This window comes from Terrapene carolina, unplaced genomic scaffold (assembly GCF_002925995.2).
Source record: "Terrapene carolina triunguis isolate 2854851 unplaced genomic scaffold, T_m_triunguis-2.0 Scaffold58, whole genome shotgun sequence".
Lineage (NCBI taxonomy): Eukaryota > Metazoa > Chordata > Testudines > Emydidae > Terrapene > Terrapene triunguis.
Window position 1 is genome coordinate 93,657,669 of NW_020664409.1, and position 22,358 is coordinate 93,680,026.

General features: G+C 41.3%; 1 protein-coding gene across 1 annotated transcript in view; it reads left to right on the forward strand.

Annotated features, from left to right (window-relative positions):
• Positions 1 to 22,358, forward strand: part of FAM91A1 (family with sequence similarity 91 member A1) — a 60,120-nt gene that overhangs the window by 29,305 nt on the left and 8,457 nt on the right. The window contains exons 15-23 of the mRNA XM_024205463.2: positions 947 to 1,079; positions 8,474 to 8,622; positions 10,329 to 10,463; positions 12,306 to 12,419; positions 14,334 to 14,406; positions 16,535 to 16,684; positions 17,119 to 17,226; positions 17,637 to 17,760; positions 19,109 to 19,178. Coding sequence (XP_024061231.2) covers positions 947 to 1,079; positions 8,474 to 8,622; positions 10,329 to 10,463; positions 12,306 to 12,419; positions 14,334 to 14,406; positions 16,535 to 16,684; positions 17,119 to 17,226; positions 17,637 to 17,760; positions 19,109 to 19,178 — 1,056 coding nt within the window. The remainder of the gene's footprint in view (positions 1 to 946; positions 1,080 to 8,473; positions 8,623 to 10,328; positions 10,464 to 12,305; positions 12,420 to 14,333; positions 14,407 to 16,534; positions 16,685 to 17,118; positions 17,227 to 17,636; positions 17,761 to 19,108; positions 19,179 to 22,358) is intronic.

Below are 22,358 nucleotides of genomic sequence, written 5' to 3' on the forward strand. Positions count from 1 at the left end.
TGTGTGTGTGTGTGTGTGTGTGTGTGTGTGTGTGTGTGTGTGTGTGTGTTTTACACTATCAGTATTTGATATGTATTTTTGGTCTTGTGCTTTTGATTTAGGAGCTTCTTGTTACCCCTCTTTGTACATAATAATAGTGGTTGGAACACATGTCCCATTAAAATGGAGACTATCCTGTATGTCTGTGCCAGTAATGACTGGTTTTTTTTTAAGGCCACATTATCAGAAGTGCATGTATAAAAGTGCAATCGCTAAGTGAAGATATGCAAATACACTAAACCTCACAAACCCTTGTGTGCATGCATCTGTAGATACATGTGCACACAACCACTAACTTGTGTGCTAGCATTGGTTTTTTGTGTGCTGGATTTGGGTATCTCAAAAATGTGCATACACTTTTGCATGCACATGCTTTTGAAACTTGGTCATTAAAGATTGGAATTTGCAAACCATAATTTTCCAGATCTGTTGTTTTAAAATTTAATTTTTTTAAACCTTTAAATCTTATATTTACCATAATTTTAAACAAACCAACCAATTCCTTAAGATGACTGTACAGTTGTATACTTGTACATTTTTTTCTGTAATTGCTATGACTTTATTATAGCATCCTTTCACAGAAGCCCCTTAAGTGGTAAGTTTTATATTGAACAATGATGATACAGTACAACTGAAGTTGTTTGATATATTTTTTGGGATTCCTCTCCTTCCCCCAGTTTTAATGTCACGCTAATATACTTAACATTACAGTATTTGACAAGCTTTGCCAGCTTTCACTTAACCTGATGGTTGCTGTGGATCATTCTTGCTGAAAAACTTCAAGGCAATTGCACCTTTTAAATACTGACTGTAGAATGTTTGTAATAACTTCTTAATCTAGTATTTGTGGAACTGGTATTTAGAGAAACAGTATACAACATACACATTCATATTATTTTTTGTTTAGGTTCAAAGCACAGGTGAAGGGGAGGCACAAAGATACTTCGATCATGCACTTACTTTGAGAAACACAATACTGTTTTTGCGGCATAACAAGGACCTAGTGGCACAAGCTGCACAACCTGAACATCCAAATAATGGTACAGTGAAAGTTACTGTTTTGGGAAAACTGTCCAATCTCTCGGAGTTAAGTTTGATTATCATGTGTTCTCTTTAAAAAGAGTTTTCTCACTAAGTGCCCTTTCTGAATGGCTGCTTTCCTGAAATTGGGCCTTACAGTCCACTCTTGCCTGTTTTGAGCCTCCAGTGATCCATCCTTGTCATATTTTACACATCAGTCACTTACATGGCAGTAGATTGGTGTTCGAAACACTAGATTGATTTCACTGCAAGACCAAGGACAAACTGGGCTGGTGGGGGAGGGAGCTAGTTCCAAACCACAAACTTTCAAGGATAGTAAAGGAGGAATATTTCTGCATGACTAAATGTACTAAGTGGAGATATTTCAAAGGCACAGAGGGGAGTTCAGCACAACTCTCCATTGCCCCCACCCCTCTCTCTCTCTCTCTCTCTCTCTCTCTCTCTCACACACTCACACACACACACACACACACGCTGAATGCCTAGTTGCCCTTTATGCCTGTGAAAATCTCCCTCCCCTCAAAAAAATTCCAAACATGCTTCACTGCAAAAATCCATCGTCAAGATGAGCCCCCAAAACTTTTTTCTTGCTGCTAGTTCAGTATCTCTGTGGGCCTGAAATATACCCCGAATTTGCAATTCTGTGAGTACTAAATCTATCAGTAAGGTTGATTTTTTTGTTTGTTTTGTGTTAACAAATAAGAGCTTGATCCTACAAGGTGCTAAGCATTCTCCATGCTAATCATAGTTGGGATATTTGGGGGCTCAGCACCTCCCTGGTTTAGGTCATTGGAAGGCAGGGTCATACTATTCAGCTGTATTACTCTATTCTCTAGAGAGAATTGTTTGGAAGCAAGTGAACTAAGTACTGCTCTGCTATCTTGAGTATTTCACCAGATTTACACCAATATACTTGGCCCAAGTATCTTTTATACTGTGGTATAATGGCAGATAATAGAAAAAGTGTAATATGGATTGGTAGCAGACATTTAGTTCTTCTTTGAGTGTGTATGCGTATGCACCTAGTGCTCCGACGCCAGAGAACTTTACATAGTGGTACCCGTAGGGGCAGAGCTTGCGTCCTGTGGCCATTAGCCCATCCCCTGGCTATTTAAGGGTAGTGTCACCCGACCCCCTCCATTCCTTCTCACTACCCACAACTAGAGTTGGAGCATTTCATGTTGTATTTCCCACATGCTGTTTCTTATCTCAGTCTTTTGAATTTTTGTTATAAATAGTTAACTAGTATTAGCTAAGAATAGTTAGATTAACTTGTCATCCTGATGGGATGCTGTCACCAGCATTCAAACACTGTCCATTATGTGGGGCAGCTATTCCCAATAGTGATCCCCACATGCGGTGTTTATTGTGGCTAGGAGAAAGGTACATTAGAGAAAGGTGCTCCATCTGCGAGTCTTAAAAAAAGAATGCAGGTGGCAATGGACTTGAGACTCAAGCAGCACTTGAGTGCCGGCTATGAAGCCCACTTTGGTACAAGGGACCTCCACAGATCGTCCGGCCTCTCAAACAACTTCAGAGCTGGAGCGAGCTTATGTTCCTCAGCCAGACTCTGATGCCTCTCGCAGGAGGAAGACAGATCATTCTCCTTCCTTGGGTCCTCTGAGAAAAAGGTCTCACAAAATGGACTGCAGCTACTTCAGAGCTCTCATCCTTCTCTTCCAGGAGTAGTGTGGACTGATCTACCAGGATGTGAGATGGAGCTTGGCTATCTGCTCTGTTTCCAAGGTAGCATCAGTTCAACACTGTACTGTTGACTCCGATGCCGTCCACGAGATGCTGGTACCGACAATGTCAGCATTGACTGTTTCCCTGCTACTAGAATACCAGGCAGTGTCAGACTTGCTTTGCCTCTCACTGTTCCTGGTTCTCTAATTACTCAGGAGCATTCAGTAGCCCAGAAACCATTCATATGGGCAGTGCTGCCTGGTGAGATGGCAAAGACATCCCAGTTGCCGGCATTGCCTAACGCTCACAGTAGGCAATTGAGCACTGCCTTCTTATCAGTACTGAGTGGTCCGTTGGAACTGTTGCCATCTTTGGCACCGATGATGACTGTGGTACAGACCACATCTTTAGAATGAGTACTGACCCTGGTGTCTGTGCTATCTTCAGAGTTAGTACCAAATGGGAATGTGATATGCTGGCCAGTCCTCAGGGTGCTGACTTCTTTTCCTACCTCAATGCCAATACAGCCAGCGTATTGGGTCTCAGATGAGGCACGATGTTTGTTCACTCCATGCAGAGTGGCTCCCCTGTTACCTTCTGATGACTTTGAAGCTTCATCAAACTTAGGGACATCTTCTCCCTCTCCCTCGTGCTTGAGACACACTTCTAGGAGATGGTGGAGAACTCCTATGGACCACGATGGGTACCAGGATTGCCACTGTTCCTACATTAGAGATGAGCTCTTGGCCTAGTGCATACTGGCCATCAGTGCCAAATCCCTATGCCCAGTAGCTCTGTGGGATGTTCCACATTCAGTAAAGTCCTGGTCTTTGACTCACTCCAGGGTTAGGTTTCCCAACCAACCTGTAGTATCATCTGCTCAGCTCTTTACAGACATTGCAGACTCAAATGGAGGCAGCTTCCTTGGAGCAGGTGCAGACTGAACCATTCATACAGGAGCATGTATTAGAGCAGAAGGTTCCAATGGCTCCACTTCTATCCCACCCTCATCACTGGATGACTCCATGGTACTGGAGTCTTCCTCACAGTGCCTGAAGATTTTAAGCTCCATTAGGAGCTTCTCAGATGAATGGTTTCAGCAATGGGTATTCAAATGGAGTTTGTGCAAGAAAATACACACAAATTGACATTATTCAGTCCTTGGCACGAGGAGTGTAGTTTTCCCTTTACATGAAGCATTGTTAGAACCTGCCAAGACTTTTTGGAATACCCCGGCTTCCTTGTCTTCTACAGCAAAACATAAGGACAAGTGTTATGTTCCCATGCAGGTGTTTGAGTGTGTTCAATCTCATCCTGCCCCTAACTCTGTTCTTGTAACAGCAGCTAATGAGAGGTTGCAACAACAGAGATACAAATCCACACCCAAGGATGAAAGAGGCTGAGAGGATGAATCTCCTGAGGAGAAAATTTGTTAGCCTCTGCCTTGCAAATGCGCATTGCAAATCACTGGCCACTGCTGTCAAAATACGATTTTGTGAATTCTGTAGCAAAGTGCAAAAAGCCTTTGGTTGTCATATTTTGTTCTTTGACAAAACAGATGAGACTTTGCATTCATTTAAGGACTCATGCATTTGCTGGGGATTTATACCCCAGCCACCAAAAGGTATTTTACCGGTTAGCACCAGCAATACCTGTCTCAGCGGTATTTCTGGCAGACACCATATCGGGCCAGACAGAAAGACCATTCCAGAAAGGGGAATAAATCATACAGGAGAAGACCACCTGGGTCTAACTTTTAATCGGTCAGTCTGTCCTCCTTCAACTTTTGGCAAGCAGCAATTTTGACTGTCAGATCAAGAGCAGCATTCCAGTTGTGAACTTGCAGCTTTTCGGGGATGGCCTTTCACACTTCCACAGTGCTTGGGAAGCTATGACCACAGACAAATGTGTCTTCAGCACTGTGGAATCAGGTTATGCCATTCAATTTCTCTTCATTTCCCACATCGTGCCCCCTCCCCCACCCTATCCCTTTTCAGGGACCCCTCTCACAAGTCACTGCACCCCCAGCAGCTGTGGACTCTGCAGGATTTGGGGGCCATAGAAGAAGTCCCTCTGCAATATCAGGGGAAAAGATTCTACTCGCAGTATTTCCTGAGACCTATTCTTGATCTTAGGGGTCTCAACAGGTGCATCAAGTACATGAGATTCCACATGATTACCCTAGCTATTATCCTCCCCCAAACGACTAGTTTGATGCCCTAGATGTTGAAGATGACTGTTTCAGTGTGTCAGTTTTTCCCAAGCCATAGGCAGTTTCTGAGATTTGTAGTTGCAGGGGCAGCATTATCAAGACATCCCCTTTAGCGTCTCCTCAGCTCCTTGAGTTTTTACCAAATGCATGGCTGTAGTAGCAGCACATCCCAGGAGAAGAGGAATACATGTGATTCCCTACCTGCACAATTGGTTGGTGAGGGGCAAGTCCAGAGACCAACTGCTCAGCTATGTCCGGTTCATTCTGCATCTTTTTAATCATCTAGGTCTAATAATAAATAAAACAAAATCAACTTTAGTACCACACAAAACTTAGTTCATTGGGGCCGAACTAGATTGTACGAGTGTAAGGGTGTTACTGCCAACGGAACGATTTCAGATAATTGTTGTCTCTCTCTGTCTCTCCAAGTTTACCCTTGTGCCATGATTTGGGTATGTTTGAAGTTATTGGATCATATGGCAACGTGTACTTACATGGTCCAGGATACAAGACTACATCTTCGTCCTCTTCAGGTCTGACTTAAGCTGGTGTATCATCCACATTTTCAGTAGCTGGACACCCTGGTGCGAGTGCTGCCACCCATCTTGCAGTCCATCAAGTGGTGGAGGAACCAAATCAATGTTTGCAGGGGTTTTTCCTTCATCTGTTCTCCACGGATCATAACATTAGTGATCCCTCTGCAATAGGTTGGGGAACATATCTGGAGATATTTGAAAGTTCATGGACTGTGGACGGATAGGAATATTCCCTTCCTATCAACGTGCTGTAGCACTGAGCCATTTACAATGCATGCTGGGCCTTTTGGTCACACATCAGACACAGAGGTTCATATACTCACTGACAATACCACCGGGGTGTACTATGTGAACAAACGGGTGCTCACTCCAACCAGCTTTGTCAGAAGGTAGTAAAGTTTTGGCAGTTTTGCATCCGAGAGAACATCATACCCACAGCAGCTCACCTACTGGGGGATAGGAATTGCTTATGTGATCACCCCAGCAAAGTGTTTTCTCAGAATCATGAGTTTTCTCTGAAGAACAGTGTGTTAAGGTCCATCTTCGGAGAATGGGGCATTCCAACTATCAACCTGTTTGCAACAAAAGACAGCAAGAAGTGCCCATTAATTTTGTTCCCAGATGGGTCTCAGTCCAAGATACTTGACAGAAGCCTTCCACCTGAATTTGGGGATTGGCACTCATGTATGCCTTTCCTTGGGATTTTAGTCATCTCGCAGGTTGTTTTCAAACTGATGTTGGATCATGCTAGACTGATTCTCATTGCACCAGCTTGGTCAAGGCAGCGCTGGTTCTCTGATTTCCTCAACTGCTCATATCTCTTTATCCTGACCTACTGACCATTGTCAGATTTGGCATCCAATATTGAGCAGCCTGCACCTCGCCGTGTGTATGCTGCATGGTTTGATGAAGAGGAGGAATGATACTTGGAAGCTGTTCAACAAGTGTGGCTTAAGAGTAGGAAGCCATCTTCTAGGGCTACTATTTGGCCAAGTGGAAATGATTTTCAGTTTGATTGCTAGCTCGGGGAGTTCAGCTGCTACTGCCCTATATTCAGGACATTTTGGAGTACCTGTTATGCCTTCAATCTTCTGGTCTTTCTATTAGTTCATTGAGGGTTCACTTAGCAATTATCTCAGCATTTTCATTTGCCCATCTAAGGGAAGTCAGTTTTTATTAACTCCATGGTAGTGGGATTTCTGAGAAGAGTCATTCATCTCCACCCACCTGTAAAAGGGTCAGTTCCCTTGTGGTACCATAATATACGTTTAGCTGCCCTGATGGGGCCTCTGTTTGAACCTCTGGTAACGTTTCTCAGTCGCTTTCTGTGCCAGAAGGCAGCTTTCCTTGTTGCAATAACATCTACAAAGAGAATAAGCTGCAGGCTTTATTACTGGAGCCCTCGTATACACAGTTTTTCAAAGACTAAGTGTGGCTGGGGCCACATCCAAAATTTTTGTCAAAAATTGTTTCACAGCTTCACCTTAACCAAGTGATTTACTTACCAGTGTTCTTTCCTAAACTGCATTCAAATGCACATGAACAATGACTTCACATGTTGGATGTGAGACAGTGCTTGGCATTTTACCTAGAGAGGACAGCCTTTTCGGACATTTCCTTGACGACTTATTTCCTGTGCGTATTGAATGAAGGATCAGGTGGTTTCTGTGGAGATTATTTCCAGATGGATAACTTCCTGCATTACTACAGCTTATGGAGTAGCACAGTCTGCATCCCCACAGACATTATGGGCTCATTTGACGAGAGCCCAAGTGTTATCAATTGCATTTTTCAGCAATGTTTCAATATTGGATATTTGTTGGGCTGTGATATGGGGTTATGTATGTACTTTTACCAAACATTATTTAGTTACTGCAGCATCTCTGTCAGATACAAACTTTGTGAAGGCAGTGCTACAATCATTATTTAAATAGACTCCAAGTCCTACCTCTGATTACTGCTTGTGAGTTGCCTGAGTGGAATACACATCTACAACCACTGACATAAAAAATGGCTACTTTTCAGTTCTGTAATTGTTGTTCTTTGAGATGTATTTCACAACCCACACTCCCTTCCCTCTGCATCGAAGTCTCTGCTCTTGACATTCGGTGTGATGGAACTATGGAGGGGTAGGTTGCCAGGGGAGGGGCTAATGGCCATAGGGCACAAGTACCACCTCTGTGGGTACAGTTAGGCAAAGTTCTTTGGCTTCAGTGCATTGGTCACGCACTCACATCTGAGTGGAATACATGTCTGCACCCACACCTTGAAGAACAGGTAACCATTTTTCTTTAATATTAGATATTGAATCTTGTAATTCACTGAGTAGGAAACTTTTCTTCATATGGTCAAGTAGGCAGTGAGGTATAAGTTATACTTCTCTATCAGAGACCAAGTTGGCATAGATTTGAAATACTGCTTTGTAGTAGTTAAGTAGTACATCAGTATGTCAGGGTATTCTTGAATACTTCCAGGATTCCAGGTGCTAGACATAATCCTTTGCTGGCCAAAACATTTGCATTGGCCATCTCCGTAGCATTGGGTAAAAAGCAATATAGCAGCTAGTTCTTTATGTATTCCATTTTCTCTGGCCTATGTTTTTTCTCCTGAGCAAAGCAGACTAGATGCCAATTTAACTTTATATTTTAATGGTTTTGTTATAAAACATCTTCTAGAACATAGTCAAAAATACCTGATTAAGATGTTGAGTTAGCTTAAACAGTCAAAAGCCAAGCTGCTTAATGTTAAAAGTTCAACTCTGAAAATCAGGTCTGTAAAAATAGTGTATCTCCGTATTCTAGTGATGGACTAGACTCTTCTACTTTCAGCCTGAAGAACCAACATATCTCAGGGAAAGAACTGGATTATTTTCTGATTCATATGTTGTTAGAATTGTTACTGGTTGTGTATGTTCCTTTTCTAGCTGTATTCAAAGTGTCTTCTGATGCTATTAATGTAGGTTTTCCTTTGGATCTCTTACGATGTGAGAGTTTGCTGGGCTTGGATCCTGCAACCTGCAGTAGAGTTCTAAACAAAAACTATATACTACTTGTCTCCATGGCGCCACTCACCAATGAAATTCGACCCATCAGCAGCTGTACCCCCCAGGTGAAAATCCACTTTGAAAGGAATCTGAGTCTGTGATATTATTGCACTTCATTTTTGAAATAATACTTCTAACAAAAAGTTTTCTTTGGCTCTTTTTCATAGAAAGTACCTTCATTAGAATTTTTGCTCTAAATGATTTGCACGTAAAACAGTATTATTATATTACAGTTGTTTCATGAAAATCAGAATTTAGTGATGTATAATGTGCATATTTATTATTAAGCTGAATTTATTTACTAAATATCTGCATGGTAATTATCTCTCTAGTTAAAAAGTTCTGTGACAGATGTTCCCATATATATATATATATATATATATATATATATATATATATATATATAATTTTAAATTAAATACATATATTATTATATATATATATATATATATATATATATATATGTTTAACATTTTGAATTCATGTTCTTAGAACTCCCTTACTATGAGCCCTCTGGATATAAAGTCTTCTAATCTCTTACCAGTGTAAATGCCAGGAAACAAAATAGATATTTTGCATCTTCCAGAAGAGATACTATTTTAGAACCTAATTCACTACCCTGTATTCATGTTGAGTAGCACATAGTAAGGTACTGCGCCATAACAATAAGGGTGGTGTAATAAAGCCCTTAATTTATTCTCTAAAGTACCACACTCTATTCCAGCTGTCCCCTTTATCCCCACCTACCAGGCATGCACGGCCCTTCTGCACGAGCCCCAGCCACCTGGAGCTGACAGCATGAGCTCATTTAAAAAAGAAAAGAAAAGAAAAAGGAAAACAGCGTTGCCTCCCTTGACGCATACCTGCACCTCCCTTGGGAGGCCCACCCCATAGTTTGAGAACTGCTGGCTTAGAGCATCTTCATTAAAGTGCTACAGTGTTTTAAGTGTTGACTTGCCCTCACATGATACATTCTGTCAATGTTTCCCAAATGCTGGGGCATGTCCCCCTGCGGGTGCCTGAAGAACTAAGTGCGGGGAAGGTGTAAGAAGACTTGTCATGTGTTCTCCAGGTTATCAGCTTTCATTAAAAATAAATAACTAAAACAACCCTGAATGGTAAATAAACTAAGATGGATACGCCTTTCACAACATATGCCAGAGCTGTGGGAGAAGGGGTGCCATAGGCTTAATTTTCCAGAAGGAGGATCAGCTTTCAAAAATTTAGGGAAATGATATTATATAATCCTCTGTGAAGCTACTGCATCTTGCTTCCTGAGTTTATTTACTTAGTGTATTACTTAGCTTCACATATCAGACCTCTGCAGTGAAAGTTAGAATAGCAAAACATACTGTGCAGTATAAATTAAAAGGGAAAGTAATGTCAACAACTTGGTAACCAAATTCTATAGAACAGCTTGTTTACAGCATTGTGTTTGAGCAAGTGTCCAATAGCTGTGCATGTACTGTACCTTTAGCAAACTTTAACAAATCTAGCTTTCAAGCAAGAGTGTCCTTCCCATCTTCTGTTTATACCCAGGGAATGAAGGGACAGGTGAGTTTGAAGCTTAAAACTTGGATTCACCATGTAATAATGAGGTGTTGCAGCTACTGGCCATGAGGTCAGTCCCATCTGCTTGTAAGGGTTATGGTTTAAGTGTACCAAACTGTAGTAAAATAACAAAGTTCTGCAGTTTTTTCCTAACCTATAATTGTACTTGTAATAGGTGCAATTCAAATGATGCTTTATCTTTTGATTAATCTTTCTTCAGCATATTGGACCAGCTATACCAGAAGTTAGTTCAGTTTGGTTCAAATTGTATATTTACCATATTACTGGTCAAGGACCACCATCCCTATTGCTATCTAAAGGGACAAGGCTTAGAAAACTTCCAGATATTTTTCAGGTACGTTTTTATATGCCTTTTTTCCCTCCCCCCCTTCCAAAATGGAATCTGAATTTTCTCCCAACAAGGGAACTGTTCATTGCTTCTGTTGCGGTTTGTATCAATGCCATTCAAGCAAACTTGATGCTACTTCCCCCAGCTTTAATTTAATGCATCATACTGGAGTTCCTCTTAGTATGAAGTAAACACTTTAGATGATGGTGGTGGTTGTTCAGGAGTACTATCTGGACACATAAGTCTTCTGCTACTGCAGCCTCCTCTGAGGAGCAAGCATATCTTTGCTGAGAAAGATTAGACTTCTACCCCAGAGTGCAAAGATTCTACCTTAGGGAATCAGATCTCTCTTCTTCCTTCATCCCCCAAACAAAACAAAATAAAAATCTCACACACGCGCACTCCTCTCAAAGTTTGAGAAGATGGTTAAGACTATCACCTTTATTCTGGAGACTGTTCGGGTCCTAGAACAGAGATTTTTTTGAAGCACCTGGAGATGTCTTCTGCAATTAGGATGACTGTGTTCATACTGCTTTGGATTGACTAAAGGAGGTATGGCAGTTTTCTCCTACCATTTTGTCCTTGTCAAAGATGTTAAATGGAAAACACAATCCTGGTGGTGGAAGTTGCAATGGCCAAGGCAAACTTGGCTGAACTAAAATTATAGCATCTCCTCCTGGTCAAATATCAATTTAAACTGAGGAACAGGACTATATATTCTTCATGTCTCCCTTCCCAAAGAGAATTGAGACATTTAAGAAACTGACCTTGTGAGTGAGTGGAGATAGACAGAGAGATGCATACATCCTTTGATGTAGCTACAGTAGCAACAGTTTCTGGCATCGGTGTTTGTAGACATCAGGAATGAAAACACAGAGATCTTGTTTTGCTCTATCTCCCTCATTTTATATTCCTATTTTTTGTTTTAAAATTGGCATGAGGAAAAGTCATGTCTCAAAAATAAAGTAATAAAAGGTCAGGTAAGTGTGGATTCCCAGTCCACAAAGAGGTTCTATAATACTAACAAACTGGATCTTGATTCTAGCTGTGAGGCCTAACCCAAAGCTTCAATACTTAGCAAATGTGTGGTGTGATTTTTTTGTTTATATGTAGCTGCCTTGTAAATTTCCTTATGGAATCAGATTTGAGGTTTGCTGACATAGCAGACTTTCCTTGTACCAAAAATTCTCAAGTTTTCTATACCAATAAATTTTTTTGTGGGACATCTTATCCATCTGCACACCCTTTTTTTGTTACCATGCAAAAATGTTGTTGGTCTTGTTTCCACTATTGCTTGTTGCAGTGTCATTTTGTTAAAAATATACACTTTTTATCAGGAGACATTCCTCGAACTTTTTAATCTTCCGAAACAAGACTCTGTCACAACCATATCTTTAGAGAAGAGGAAGGTGCTTCCATGTCATTATTTTTCTCTGAAGATATACTCCACATTGATAGAACACCACTGTCATTCTGAGTACTGCTGGCAAATTTAAAGTTTCTCACCACTTATTCTTACCTTCCAAATTTATATGAGAATATTTTCATCTCCCCTTCTCAAGGAACATTGTGGTATCTGCACATTGCTGCAAAGACTTGTGACAGATATATCCTGTTAGTACTAGCATGTTAGGAAACTCCAAACCTCTCAATTCTGCCTCCATCACTAGCAGGAGCATGGGAATAAAAGTGATGTTATGACACAATATAAGATGGTATATTACTGAAAATACTGGCAGTAATTTCCTAATTGTAACATTTAACTATTAGCCTAATGATTTAGCTTTTCACTTTTATATAGTTGAACAATCAATTACTACTGCTTTTTATTTTGTTTGTTTCTTTTAGGGTTATGATCGCTTACTAATAACATCTTGGGGTCACGACCCAGGAGTAGTCCTAACTTCGAACGTATTGACAATGTTGAATGATGCTTTAACACATTCTGCCGTTCTAATTCAGGTACTTTATACGAATATGATAAAATGTACTTAATTTCAGTAAAAAAAATTTCTTATGTAATGTAAAAGGTGGCTGAATGAAACTGGAAAAAAATGACATTTTTTCAAAACTCTTTCCATTTTTTTTTTTTTTTTTTTTTCAAAATTTATAACTTAGAAAAATTTTGACCGGCTTTATTGTGTAGTTTGTATATTACTGTGTCACTAAAACGTTGAACCAAAACCGTTGTGTGATTCATATACAGTTATATGGATTAAAATGTAATCCATGTATTAAAATTTAGTCAACAAGTATGGGATGCATCACAATTGTGCTTTGTAGATGCCTGTTTTTTCAAAGTTCTATACTAAATTTTTTTTTATTGATTTGAAATTCTTTCTGATCATATAATATTTGTATCTTAGTACAATTTTGTACTAACTTTTAGGGTGTTTTTGTACTCTTGCACAACTTTTTGTTCACTGACTTTCCTACAAACTGTATCCCAGACTCTTTGCTTATTATTTTAACTGTATTAACTCTGGAAAGGAGGATAAGTTAAGCAACTTTAACAAAGAAAAGAGGTTTTCAGGTGAGATGGATTTGATGAGGTAGATACATGAAGGTTATTCAGATGTCAGGAGAGGCATATGAGAAGCACAGGCGCGAGAACTAGGGATGCGGCAGGTGCTGCAGCACCCCCAGGTTTCACTGTGAAAAGTTTGCTGATGCTGTCAGAAGGAAGCTAGCATTATTTCATGATTCTTGAGAATCCCATGTGGTGTGAGTGGGAATTGTACTTTTTTTCATTGCTTTTGAGTGCACATGGTTTGCAGTTTCATTAGATTGATTTCAGCACCCCCACTATAAAAAGTGTTCCAGCGTCACTGATGAGAAGGCTTTTGAACCAAGGCTCTTGGACATCTGGGACTTGGGGAGGCCAAAAGAGAGGTGCAGTATTAAAGATGAGAGAAGATGAGGCCATAGACAAGGGTTTTGGCATAAGTGGGGCTAAGAAAGTGATGTACCTGAGCAATATTGCAAAGTGGTGAGATGCAGATTCACAGGTGTAAGAGATGTGAGAAGGCAGTTTCAAGGTGAAGGAAAATACTAAGGATTATAGGCCAAGATGGTGTGTGATGAGAGGTAGTTCTGTTTGAAAATGTTCTCATCTAAGAAAAACACCTCTTGAGAGACTACTTGGTATTTAGGTCTTGTATCTAAATCAAAAACAGCTAAACATAATTCACTATTGCTTTTGGTGTGAAGAGCATTTCTATGGCTCTTCATAAACATCTGAAATGAAGGGTTCTTTAATGAAATTACTGACATTAACTACTACATCGGGTTTTTTAAAAAAAAATATAGGTATATCTATCTTTAACGTTTTAGTAAAATAAATACCATAGTATGACTTGTATGAATCCTTTTTTGTCTTTCAGTGGTTTAGCTAAAATCTTTGAGATATAGAAAACAACTGAAAGAAAAAGTAATAACTCAAATAAGCGAGCGTTTAGGATTACATTAAGTAACTTTCATATTGTATATACCACCAAATGCTTCACCTGTAAGAGCCTCAGTGAAAAAGAAAAGCACTTACTTGAGCATTTCTGTGGATGAGGGTCTCCATGCTGTGATGCCATTTTGAAACTGACAATGACACTAAACTTTGTAGTTATGATTAGTAAAACACAAAGCTAACTGTTCCTCTTTTACTACATTTTAACTTTGAGTTGCTTACATCAATATTGGTTTAAAATTACTAACCACAATCTTCAGTATATAAACGTCTTATCTGATCTACTTGTTTGTTACATTAGCGTTACCAATTTGGCCTTTCTTAAACAGAAGAGAACAAATAGAACTAAGAAATCAATGCAAGCTCTAGTAGTATATATGGATTTTTTCCCCTGATTTTAATTTCTTGGTGTTCAGGGACATGGCATGCACGGAATGGGGGAAACTATGCATATTCCTTTCCCATTTGAGGAAGCAGAACAGCAAGGAGGTAACTGTCTTTAATGTGAATTCTGCAACAAAGACTTCAGTGCTATTGTACAATTACCTTGTATGGCGAGGCTAAACTAAATACATTAATGCCCACTTTCTAATAGCAGAGGATTACAATGTTACTAGCTATTGATTAAAGTTGGAAGAGAAAATTGAAGGGATCCTTATATAGTGTCCACAGGGTGCTGCTGTAAATGTAGAGGAAGATAGTCTTATTGTGACCATTACCCCAACTTCCAATTAATTTACTGTCCCTCTTTCTTTCCCTGCATAAACTTACTGGGACGACACCAGCTTTTATTGCCCATCATTGCTTGTACATGCACCTCCTTGCTGCTCTTTGTGTCGCATGCAAGTTTATTGAAAAAACTTTTAAATCTACCTTATTCTCCACAAGACTCATCACTGCTGTGATGCCAGATGAAACACTGCCAGATGAAAACATCTAGGCAGTTGGTGAGCTCCTAATTGTGCATTCAGCTAAACTATCTTGACTATTACTCTGGGGCACGACTGTAATACAGAAAATAAAAAATTGAACACAGGTATTTTTTGTTTTTGTTTTTTTGTTTTTTAAAAAGCTCCAAGTTAATGATGTCCCTTTTAAATTTCCTAATCTTCACTTTCAAGGTCTGCACAAGCACAATTGCTTATAGTGAAGCAGAAATTTACTGATTGTGACGTGCTTCTTAAACTTATTTTAGTCAATCATTTTGAAGATAAAAGGGGGTGGAGAGGAAGATGATGGTCATGTACAGTAGAACCTCAAAAATACGAACACCAGAATTATGGACTTTCCGGTCAACCGGATACCCTGAGGAACCAGAAGTAGTCAGTCAGACCGCAAATACTTTACTGCCTCGGGGCTTTAGCTCTGGGGCTCAGGGCTTCAGTCCCACAACTCTGTACCCAGCTTCTGCCCCGTGGGGGGTGCTGGGGCTCGGGGCTTCAGCACCACAGGGAAGTGCCAGTTTGAGCCCCAGCGCGCCCCCTCCCCCCCCAGGCAGAAGCCAGGAACAGAGCCGTGGGGCTGAAGCCCTGGCGTCCCTCCTGGGGCAGAAGCCCCGAATCCTGGTGCCCCCTGCGAGGCTGAAACAGGGAGCGAAGCCACAGGACTGCAGCCATGAGCCCCCGTGCTCCCTCCAGGTCTAAAGCCCTGAGCCCTGGTGCTCCTGAGGGTCAGAAGCTTTGACACACACCCGTAAGGCTGCACCCCTCCCAGTGGCTGAAGTCCTTAACGTCTTGTTCAGCGTTACGGACAACCTCCATTCCCAAGGTGTCCGTAACTCTGAGGTTCTACTGTACTTCGAAGCTGAGCTCTCTCTGTACAAAGTATGAGATTTAACACCTGAAACTGTAAATTGGTGCTGGACAAAATACAAACCAACATAAACCTTATCCATTAGTTTCCTGATCTGAGTCTAAATCCAGTTTATTTGTTTAGGTTTACAGTGAGGTATTTCCTACATTCACTTCTCCTCCTGTTGGTCTTTGGCAAAGTGGCCCACATCCTTTCACCTTGATCCTCAGGTGAAAAGTTTTGAGCTGAAAGCCAGAAGGGTCTTTCTCACTTCCCCCCCCTCATTCTGGCATCAACAGCTGGATGTCAAAACCCAGTAGTTCCTCCGTGACCAGACTCAAAACCTGGGAGCACTGCAGTATTATCTTGTGCTTCATAATGTGCAGTACCTCACATAAACTCTGAGCCAAAGTACTGTGGAAGATCCAGACCGCATCTTAGTGGAAGAGATGGACATCAGTGAGGCCCAGCATTGAAATTGCTGTACTCTGCCATCTAGCTGAAGGGTGTGTGTGTGGAAAATAGCTCCCACTAATTCTTGCATCCTCTCGTCCCTCCTTGCCACTGTATCTTAAGGTACTATGTTGGTTTTGGAATGGGGAAGAAGGAGGTATCCATTTACCTAGTTTCCCATACCATACCCACCATCACGATATCTGAACCTAGGAGCTACAGAAGGAAGGGAAATCTCCAAATGTCTAAATGAACCACCATCAGAAGTCTACCCCTGACTTCCTGGATATTAACTATAGTGGTGCTATGGTTGCTCTACTACCTTCTTGCAGTGATGCAAAGGCAAACTTGTGTACTTTTTTCTCTCTGCTAGACTTCTCTCGTGTGAATATGGGCGTTCATAAAGCATTGAGAATATTAAGTGATAAAGTGGATTTGCAGCATTTTTGTGGATATGTTACCATGTTGAATCCTTCCAGTCGACACACAAACAGAAAGCTCAGTGATGCTTCTGATGGAAAAGGTTAGTCAGCAGTGAAGACTATTTGTCTTTGGTGGTCAATGTCTTTGAATTCATGTGCCCTCTATACACCTTGTTTTTTGTTTAAAAAATTTATTGTGTAGAATATAGAAATAAGTACAAAACAAAATCTTCTCTTAAAACATCAACTCTTTAGTGTTTTATTTTGAAAACAAAATTGTGTATTTAAGTAGAAGTGATGGAGATCCCTAGTTTCCTTTAATTATCTTAGTGCCAAACCAGATCCAAATAAGATCCTTGTGTTTTTCTTTATTCCTTTATGCCATGCATCTGGATTACTGTCCTTAGGTAAATAGTTTGAGGTACTTTGGGTTCATTATCAGTACATCACATATGAGCAAAATTTGTATATTCTATACATCAGGAGGTAACTAAGCTAATGTTCAACTAAATATTATTAAATATCTTAAATTTAGGTGATCTTGAATTGGCATCAGGATCTGATGTAAATGGGAGCACAGAATCATTTGAAATTGTTATTGAAGACACATCTGTGGATTCTGCAGCTAAGCAAAGCCCTGAAGGTAAGATCTTACAAATGACCTATATTATTTACTGGAAGATAAAATCTCCCTTAGATTTTTTTTGTCTAGTCAGAAATCTAGTATTAAAGTATCTAAACACACAATACAAGCATTGCCTAACATCTCCTCTAGTGCTGTCTTTTAAGCAAATAGTACACATTAACAAAAAAAAAGTTAATGTATTTGACACATTGATATATAGATAATGCAACACTGTTAATGTGTTTTAATACAGACCTCTTAAAGAATCTTTTTTTTGCTCAGAATTGTTTGAAGTGTTCTATCTTGTAAATATTGTGTAAGTTTTAGAAAGAATGGGAGATAGGAACCTTTTGGTACAGTTTAGCTACTGACTTTCAATTTACTGTTCTCGTCAGTAAACTTTTCGGTCTCTTGTTTACATCTTGCAGTACCCACAACAGAACTGGAATGGGTTCCCCTGGAATTATGCTTTGGAATTCCACTCTTTAGCTCTGAATTAAACCGGAAAGTCTGCAGAAAAATTGCTACCCATGGACTATGTAGAAAAGAAAGGTGAGGTTTCTTTTGCCACAGCCATTGTGTGCAGAACTTATCTGTGCTTTGGAAATGCAGTAAATTAAAGTTGAAACTGTAGTACTATATCATGTTGTTACATTGTAGGAGTCACTTTTAGGCTCCAAGATACTTGCTATAATATACATTCCCATAGCTCATTAATTATAGCTCAAGTCCTAGGAATATTTGGCTGCTATTGTCAGCGTGGGCATCATACAATAATGTATCGTGTGTGAGCGGAGATTAGGCTAATTAAAATCTTGCCTTGCAATTTATCTTTATTGTAGATTAAACTTCACATTGCAATTGATTAATATAGCAGAATGTTTTTTGAAAGGAATTTTATTTTAGTTTGCAGACTATAAGAAATTGGATTTCTGATGGTAATTTGTTTCATCTCTTGTTCAATGAGGTCTCTGACAGACAATTTTAATTGCAACTGTTTCACTGAAATGCAGCACCTTCGATTAGATTATATTTCTCAAATTAATGGTGGCTTCTCTATGTGTGGATAAATACAGTCCTTTGTAGAGGGACAGGGCAGAGGGAAGTAGCCATAGAGAGCCTTTACACAAGCTTTCCTCTCATCATCAAAATACTAGCAAAACTCAAATTCCGTAAGAGCTAATAATGTAGTAGCTTTACTGCATTTGATTTTGGGAAGGCAATTCTTATGCACTTATGGACTTAAGTGATGGCCACTGATCTTTATTCCTCATTTTGAAGGTGGCTTTTCATTATAGTTCATGTATTCTTTGGCAAAAACTGTCTGATTTAGGGGCACAATTTTAGAGGCTGTGTTACAGCCACTTGAAGATGTGGCCCTAATAGGCCTCTGCAGTGAGGCTCTTACAGGTAAATAGGTTGCTTGTCACCTTTATTGGAGCCTTTGCTGTTTTGCATTTTAAGAAGTAACTTACCACTGTATATCATGCCTTTCTAGAGCGCTCTAGCATAAGAAGCAAGAATTAAGTTTAATATATTACTCATGCTTCGTGTACATTATAAATATTGAGTAAAACTTTCAACCACACCTTTGTGTCATAGTAACAAACATAAATAACTTTAGGAAATTGGATATTCACTTGTTGAATGGAACAAAACCCAGGCAGTTAAAAGCAGGGAATGGGGGGTTGGAGTTTAGCTGGCAATTTACCTCTTATACAAAGATAGTATTACATTATTCTGTTTTATTTTAACAAGTGGTGTTAAGAACCTCTAGAGCTGCTCTTAAGATCATGAGCCTGGTATTCTAGTCCACTACACTATCAATATGCATTGACACATGTGCACTTTTTTAGACACATGCTATGTTTTACAGCTTTTCCTTTTTTCATTTTGACAGCCTTCAAAAACTCTTGCATTCCAGTAGAAAGCTGTCCCTACAGGTTCTTAACTTTGTTTATTCATTCCAGGTAAGGAAAAAAAAATCAAAATGTAGGAACTTCTGCATGGTCTGTCCTTTGGTTTTGGCTTTTTTGTTAAATGTTGTGTAGAAGTTTGTGGCTTATTCACTTTTTAATGGTAGAGCTATTAAGGACATTGTCATATTAAAAATCTCATTATTTTCTGAAATTTTATTGAAATAAGAGGGGAAAATACCATTGTTTGGTTTTTTACTTGGTATGTTGTCACCGCTCCATGTATAATCAGTTTCCCCTGTTTGTAAGGGATTTCAAAGCAAAAGGGGAGCAAGAGAGAGAGAGATATTTGAAACATGGTTATAACATCCTAAATATTATTAAGGGACTCTAGGGAAGTGTACCCTCAGGTACTACATACTAATCTTCTAAACATCAAGTTAACCATATCCCTTTTAAGAGAAATATTTTTATTTAAAACGGTCATTGTTTAGTAATGAAATCTCTTGTCCTAAATTTAGCCAAGTCTGAGTGACAGATGAAACATGCTGTTAAATTCTAGTTTTATTAGTTGAAGAAGTCTGGTGTGTTTCTTCATGTAAACAATGAAGTGATGAGTTAATGTTAAAGAGAAAATGGGTAAAACTCTTTGCTGGCTGGTATTCAGGACAGAGCAGTAACGAGTCTATTAGCTCAGACCCTCAAACAGCAAGTCTAGGAGCCCAGGCCCTCAGACAGGGCAGGGCAGTGAAGTCAGGAGGCTCTGGTCTGTAGTCAGGACAGAGCAATAATGAGTCTATATGCCAGGCCCTCAAACAGGGCAGGGTAGCAAAGTCTGGAGGCTCTGGCCTGTGTTCAGGACAAAGCAGTAACGAGTCTATTAGTCCAGGCCCTCAGACAGGACAGGGCAGCAAAGTCAGGAGGCTCTGGTCTGTATTCATGACAGAGCAATAAGCGCAAACAGGGCGGGGCAGCAAACAGTTGGGGGTCCTGGCTCTGGTGGACCGCCAACGAATGCAGCCTCTTGGCCTATGGTGGGGAGGCTGCCACCCCAGGGGTAGGGTGGCAGGGGTAGGGAGATGTGGGCCCACCCAACTCCACCGTGTCCCAGCCCAGGGCCCTAACAGTGGCGTAGTGGTCTGCCACTAGGTCAGTGGGGAAATCTGGCTGCAACACGCTGGCCAGCTGTCAGTCAGCAACACAACCGAACTATATTTGGCTCCCCTGGGTTACTTCCTACACTTCTGGGTCCTGGGGGTCATCGTCCGTCTCGCTGGGATAAACAGTTAACGGCAGCCCCAGCAATTCCTTGGTGTCTCCGGTGACCCGCAGCTCTGGCAGTCCGTCCAGATCTCGGATGCTACAGCAGTTGCTGTCAGGTCTGAACTCCAGCAGCGGAGGAGAGATGTTCTTCTCTGGCAGCTCCTCTCCAACTGAGCTGGAGGGGCCTGCCTTTTATACTTCCGGTTCCTGTCCCGCCCCTCTACTTCCAGCCTGGTGGGTGTGGGTGTCCCGGCTCTGCCCACCAGGGGGCAGTCGCAGCCATCCCTCCGTTCATTTGGGAGGGAGGCCTTCCCCCCTCGCTACAGTACCACTTGTTCCCCACAGGCCCACCTGTCTTAATAAGATTAGGTCTTTTGGGGGATAACATAACCAGATTTGTTACTTGTGCCCAGGCCATTAAAGCTGATCATGCCACTTATAAAAAGGAAACCACCTCCCGTAATATTGTGAATACAGTATGTGTGTCTGTCTCAGACAATGTCAAATTATATGTTGGGGGACCGCTGTTCTCAAATTATTTTTGTCCTGGTTTGCTCTGACACTGGGCCTCTGAGACAGCTTTTAATGATGGCTTTGCCCTTTCCTATAATTTCTGAGACTAATAACTATTTTATACAGCACCATACGTGTGGTACAATGTCTCCCTGTTTTGGCAATAGCTGTTGCTAAGAAGCATTCTGGGTTGTCATAGTCCAGATGCTATTTTGTCCTCTCTTTCTAATAATAACTTGGACAAGGTGTGAAACTATGAAGGAAACCACTACGCTCACTTTTTGAAGCGGCCCTGCATATTCCCACTTATGGGTAATGTGTTGAGTTGTGAAGCCTAATGGTAGAATCGTCTCCAAACAGTGCCTGTTAAAGCACATCTGTGCCTCCTCCTATCCCTCCCCTCAGCATCTTTGAACATTCAGAGGGTGGGGTGAAATAAGGGGGCGGTGGGCACACTACTGCCTGAGTTCCTTCCAGCTACTTACGCCAGATAGAAGTGAACTGCTCCAGTCCTTTGGATCAGGTTTTTTCCCTCCTATTCTAGTGCCTTAGATAATTGTTGGTGGTAGCTTATACAGTTAGTGTTTGTAGTTTGTAAAAAGCACTGTCTATACAGCTATTTTTAGAGTGCTAGCCCAAGCCCTCCTAGCCCAAGTCTATCAACCTGGGCTGGGACACTTGCTGCTGCAGGCTGTGTAGACATACCCTAAGTCAGGGATTCTGAACCTTTTTCTTTCTGAGCGTGCCCCCTGCCCCATGTGCTATAAAAACCTCACGGTAGGGGCGCTGGAAGAGGGGGCCATGACCCCCCCACACTTTTTACTGGCTGTAAGGGCGAGGGGAGGGGGAGGGGATGAAGAGGAGCGAACAGGAGGTGGGGTCTTGGACGGGGAAGAAGAACCACGGGAGCGGGGCTTTGGGGGAAGAGGTAGTGCGGAGGCTCAGGGAGAAGGGGTTGGGTGGGGAGGGGCGGGGCCACGGTCTTGGCGCCATGGCCCCCCCACTTTCAGGGCGCTTCCGCTGCTCCTGCTCCACAGCCCACCTATGCCACAACAACTGGTTCTCTGCATATAAAAGCCAGAGCTGGCATTAGGGGGTAGCAAGCAGGGCAATTGCCTGGGGACCCATGTCACAGCGGCCCCCGCAAAGCTATGATGCTTAAACTTCGGCTTCAGCCCCAGGTGGCAGAGCTCAGGACCCTGGGCATCAGCCCCATGCAGTCGGGCTTTGGCTTTCTGCCTTGGGCCCAGCAGGTCTAACGCTGGCCCTGCTTGATGGACCCCTGAAACCTACTCATGGCCCCCCCAGGGGCCCCGGATCCCTGGTTGAGAACGACTGCCCTAAGTATCAGAGGGGTAGCCGTGTTAGTCTGAATCTGTAAAAAGCAACAGAGGGTCCTGTGGCACCTTTGAGACTAACAGAAGTATTGGGAGCATAAGCTTTCGTGGGTAAGAACCT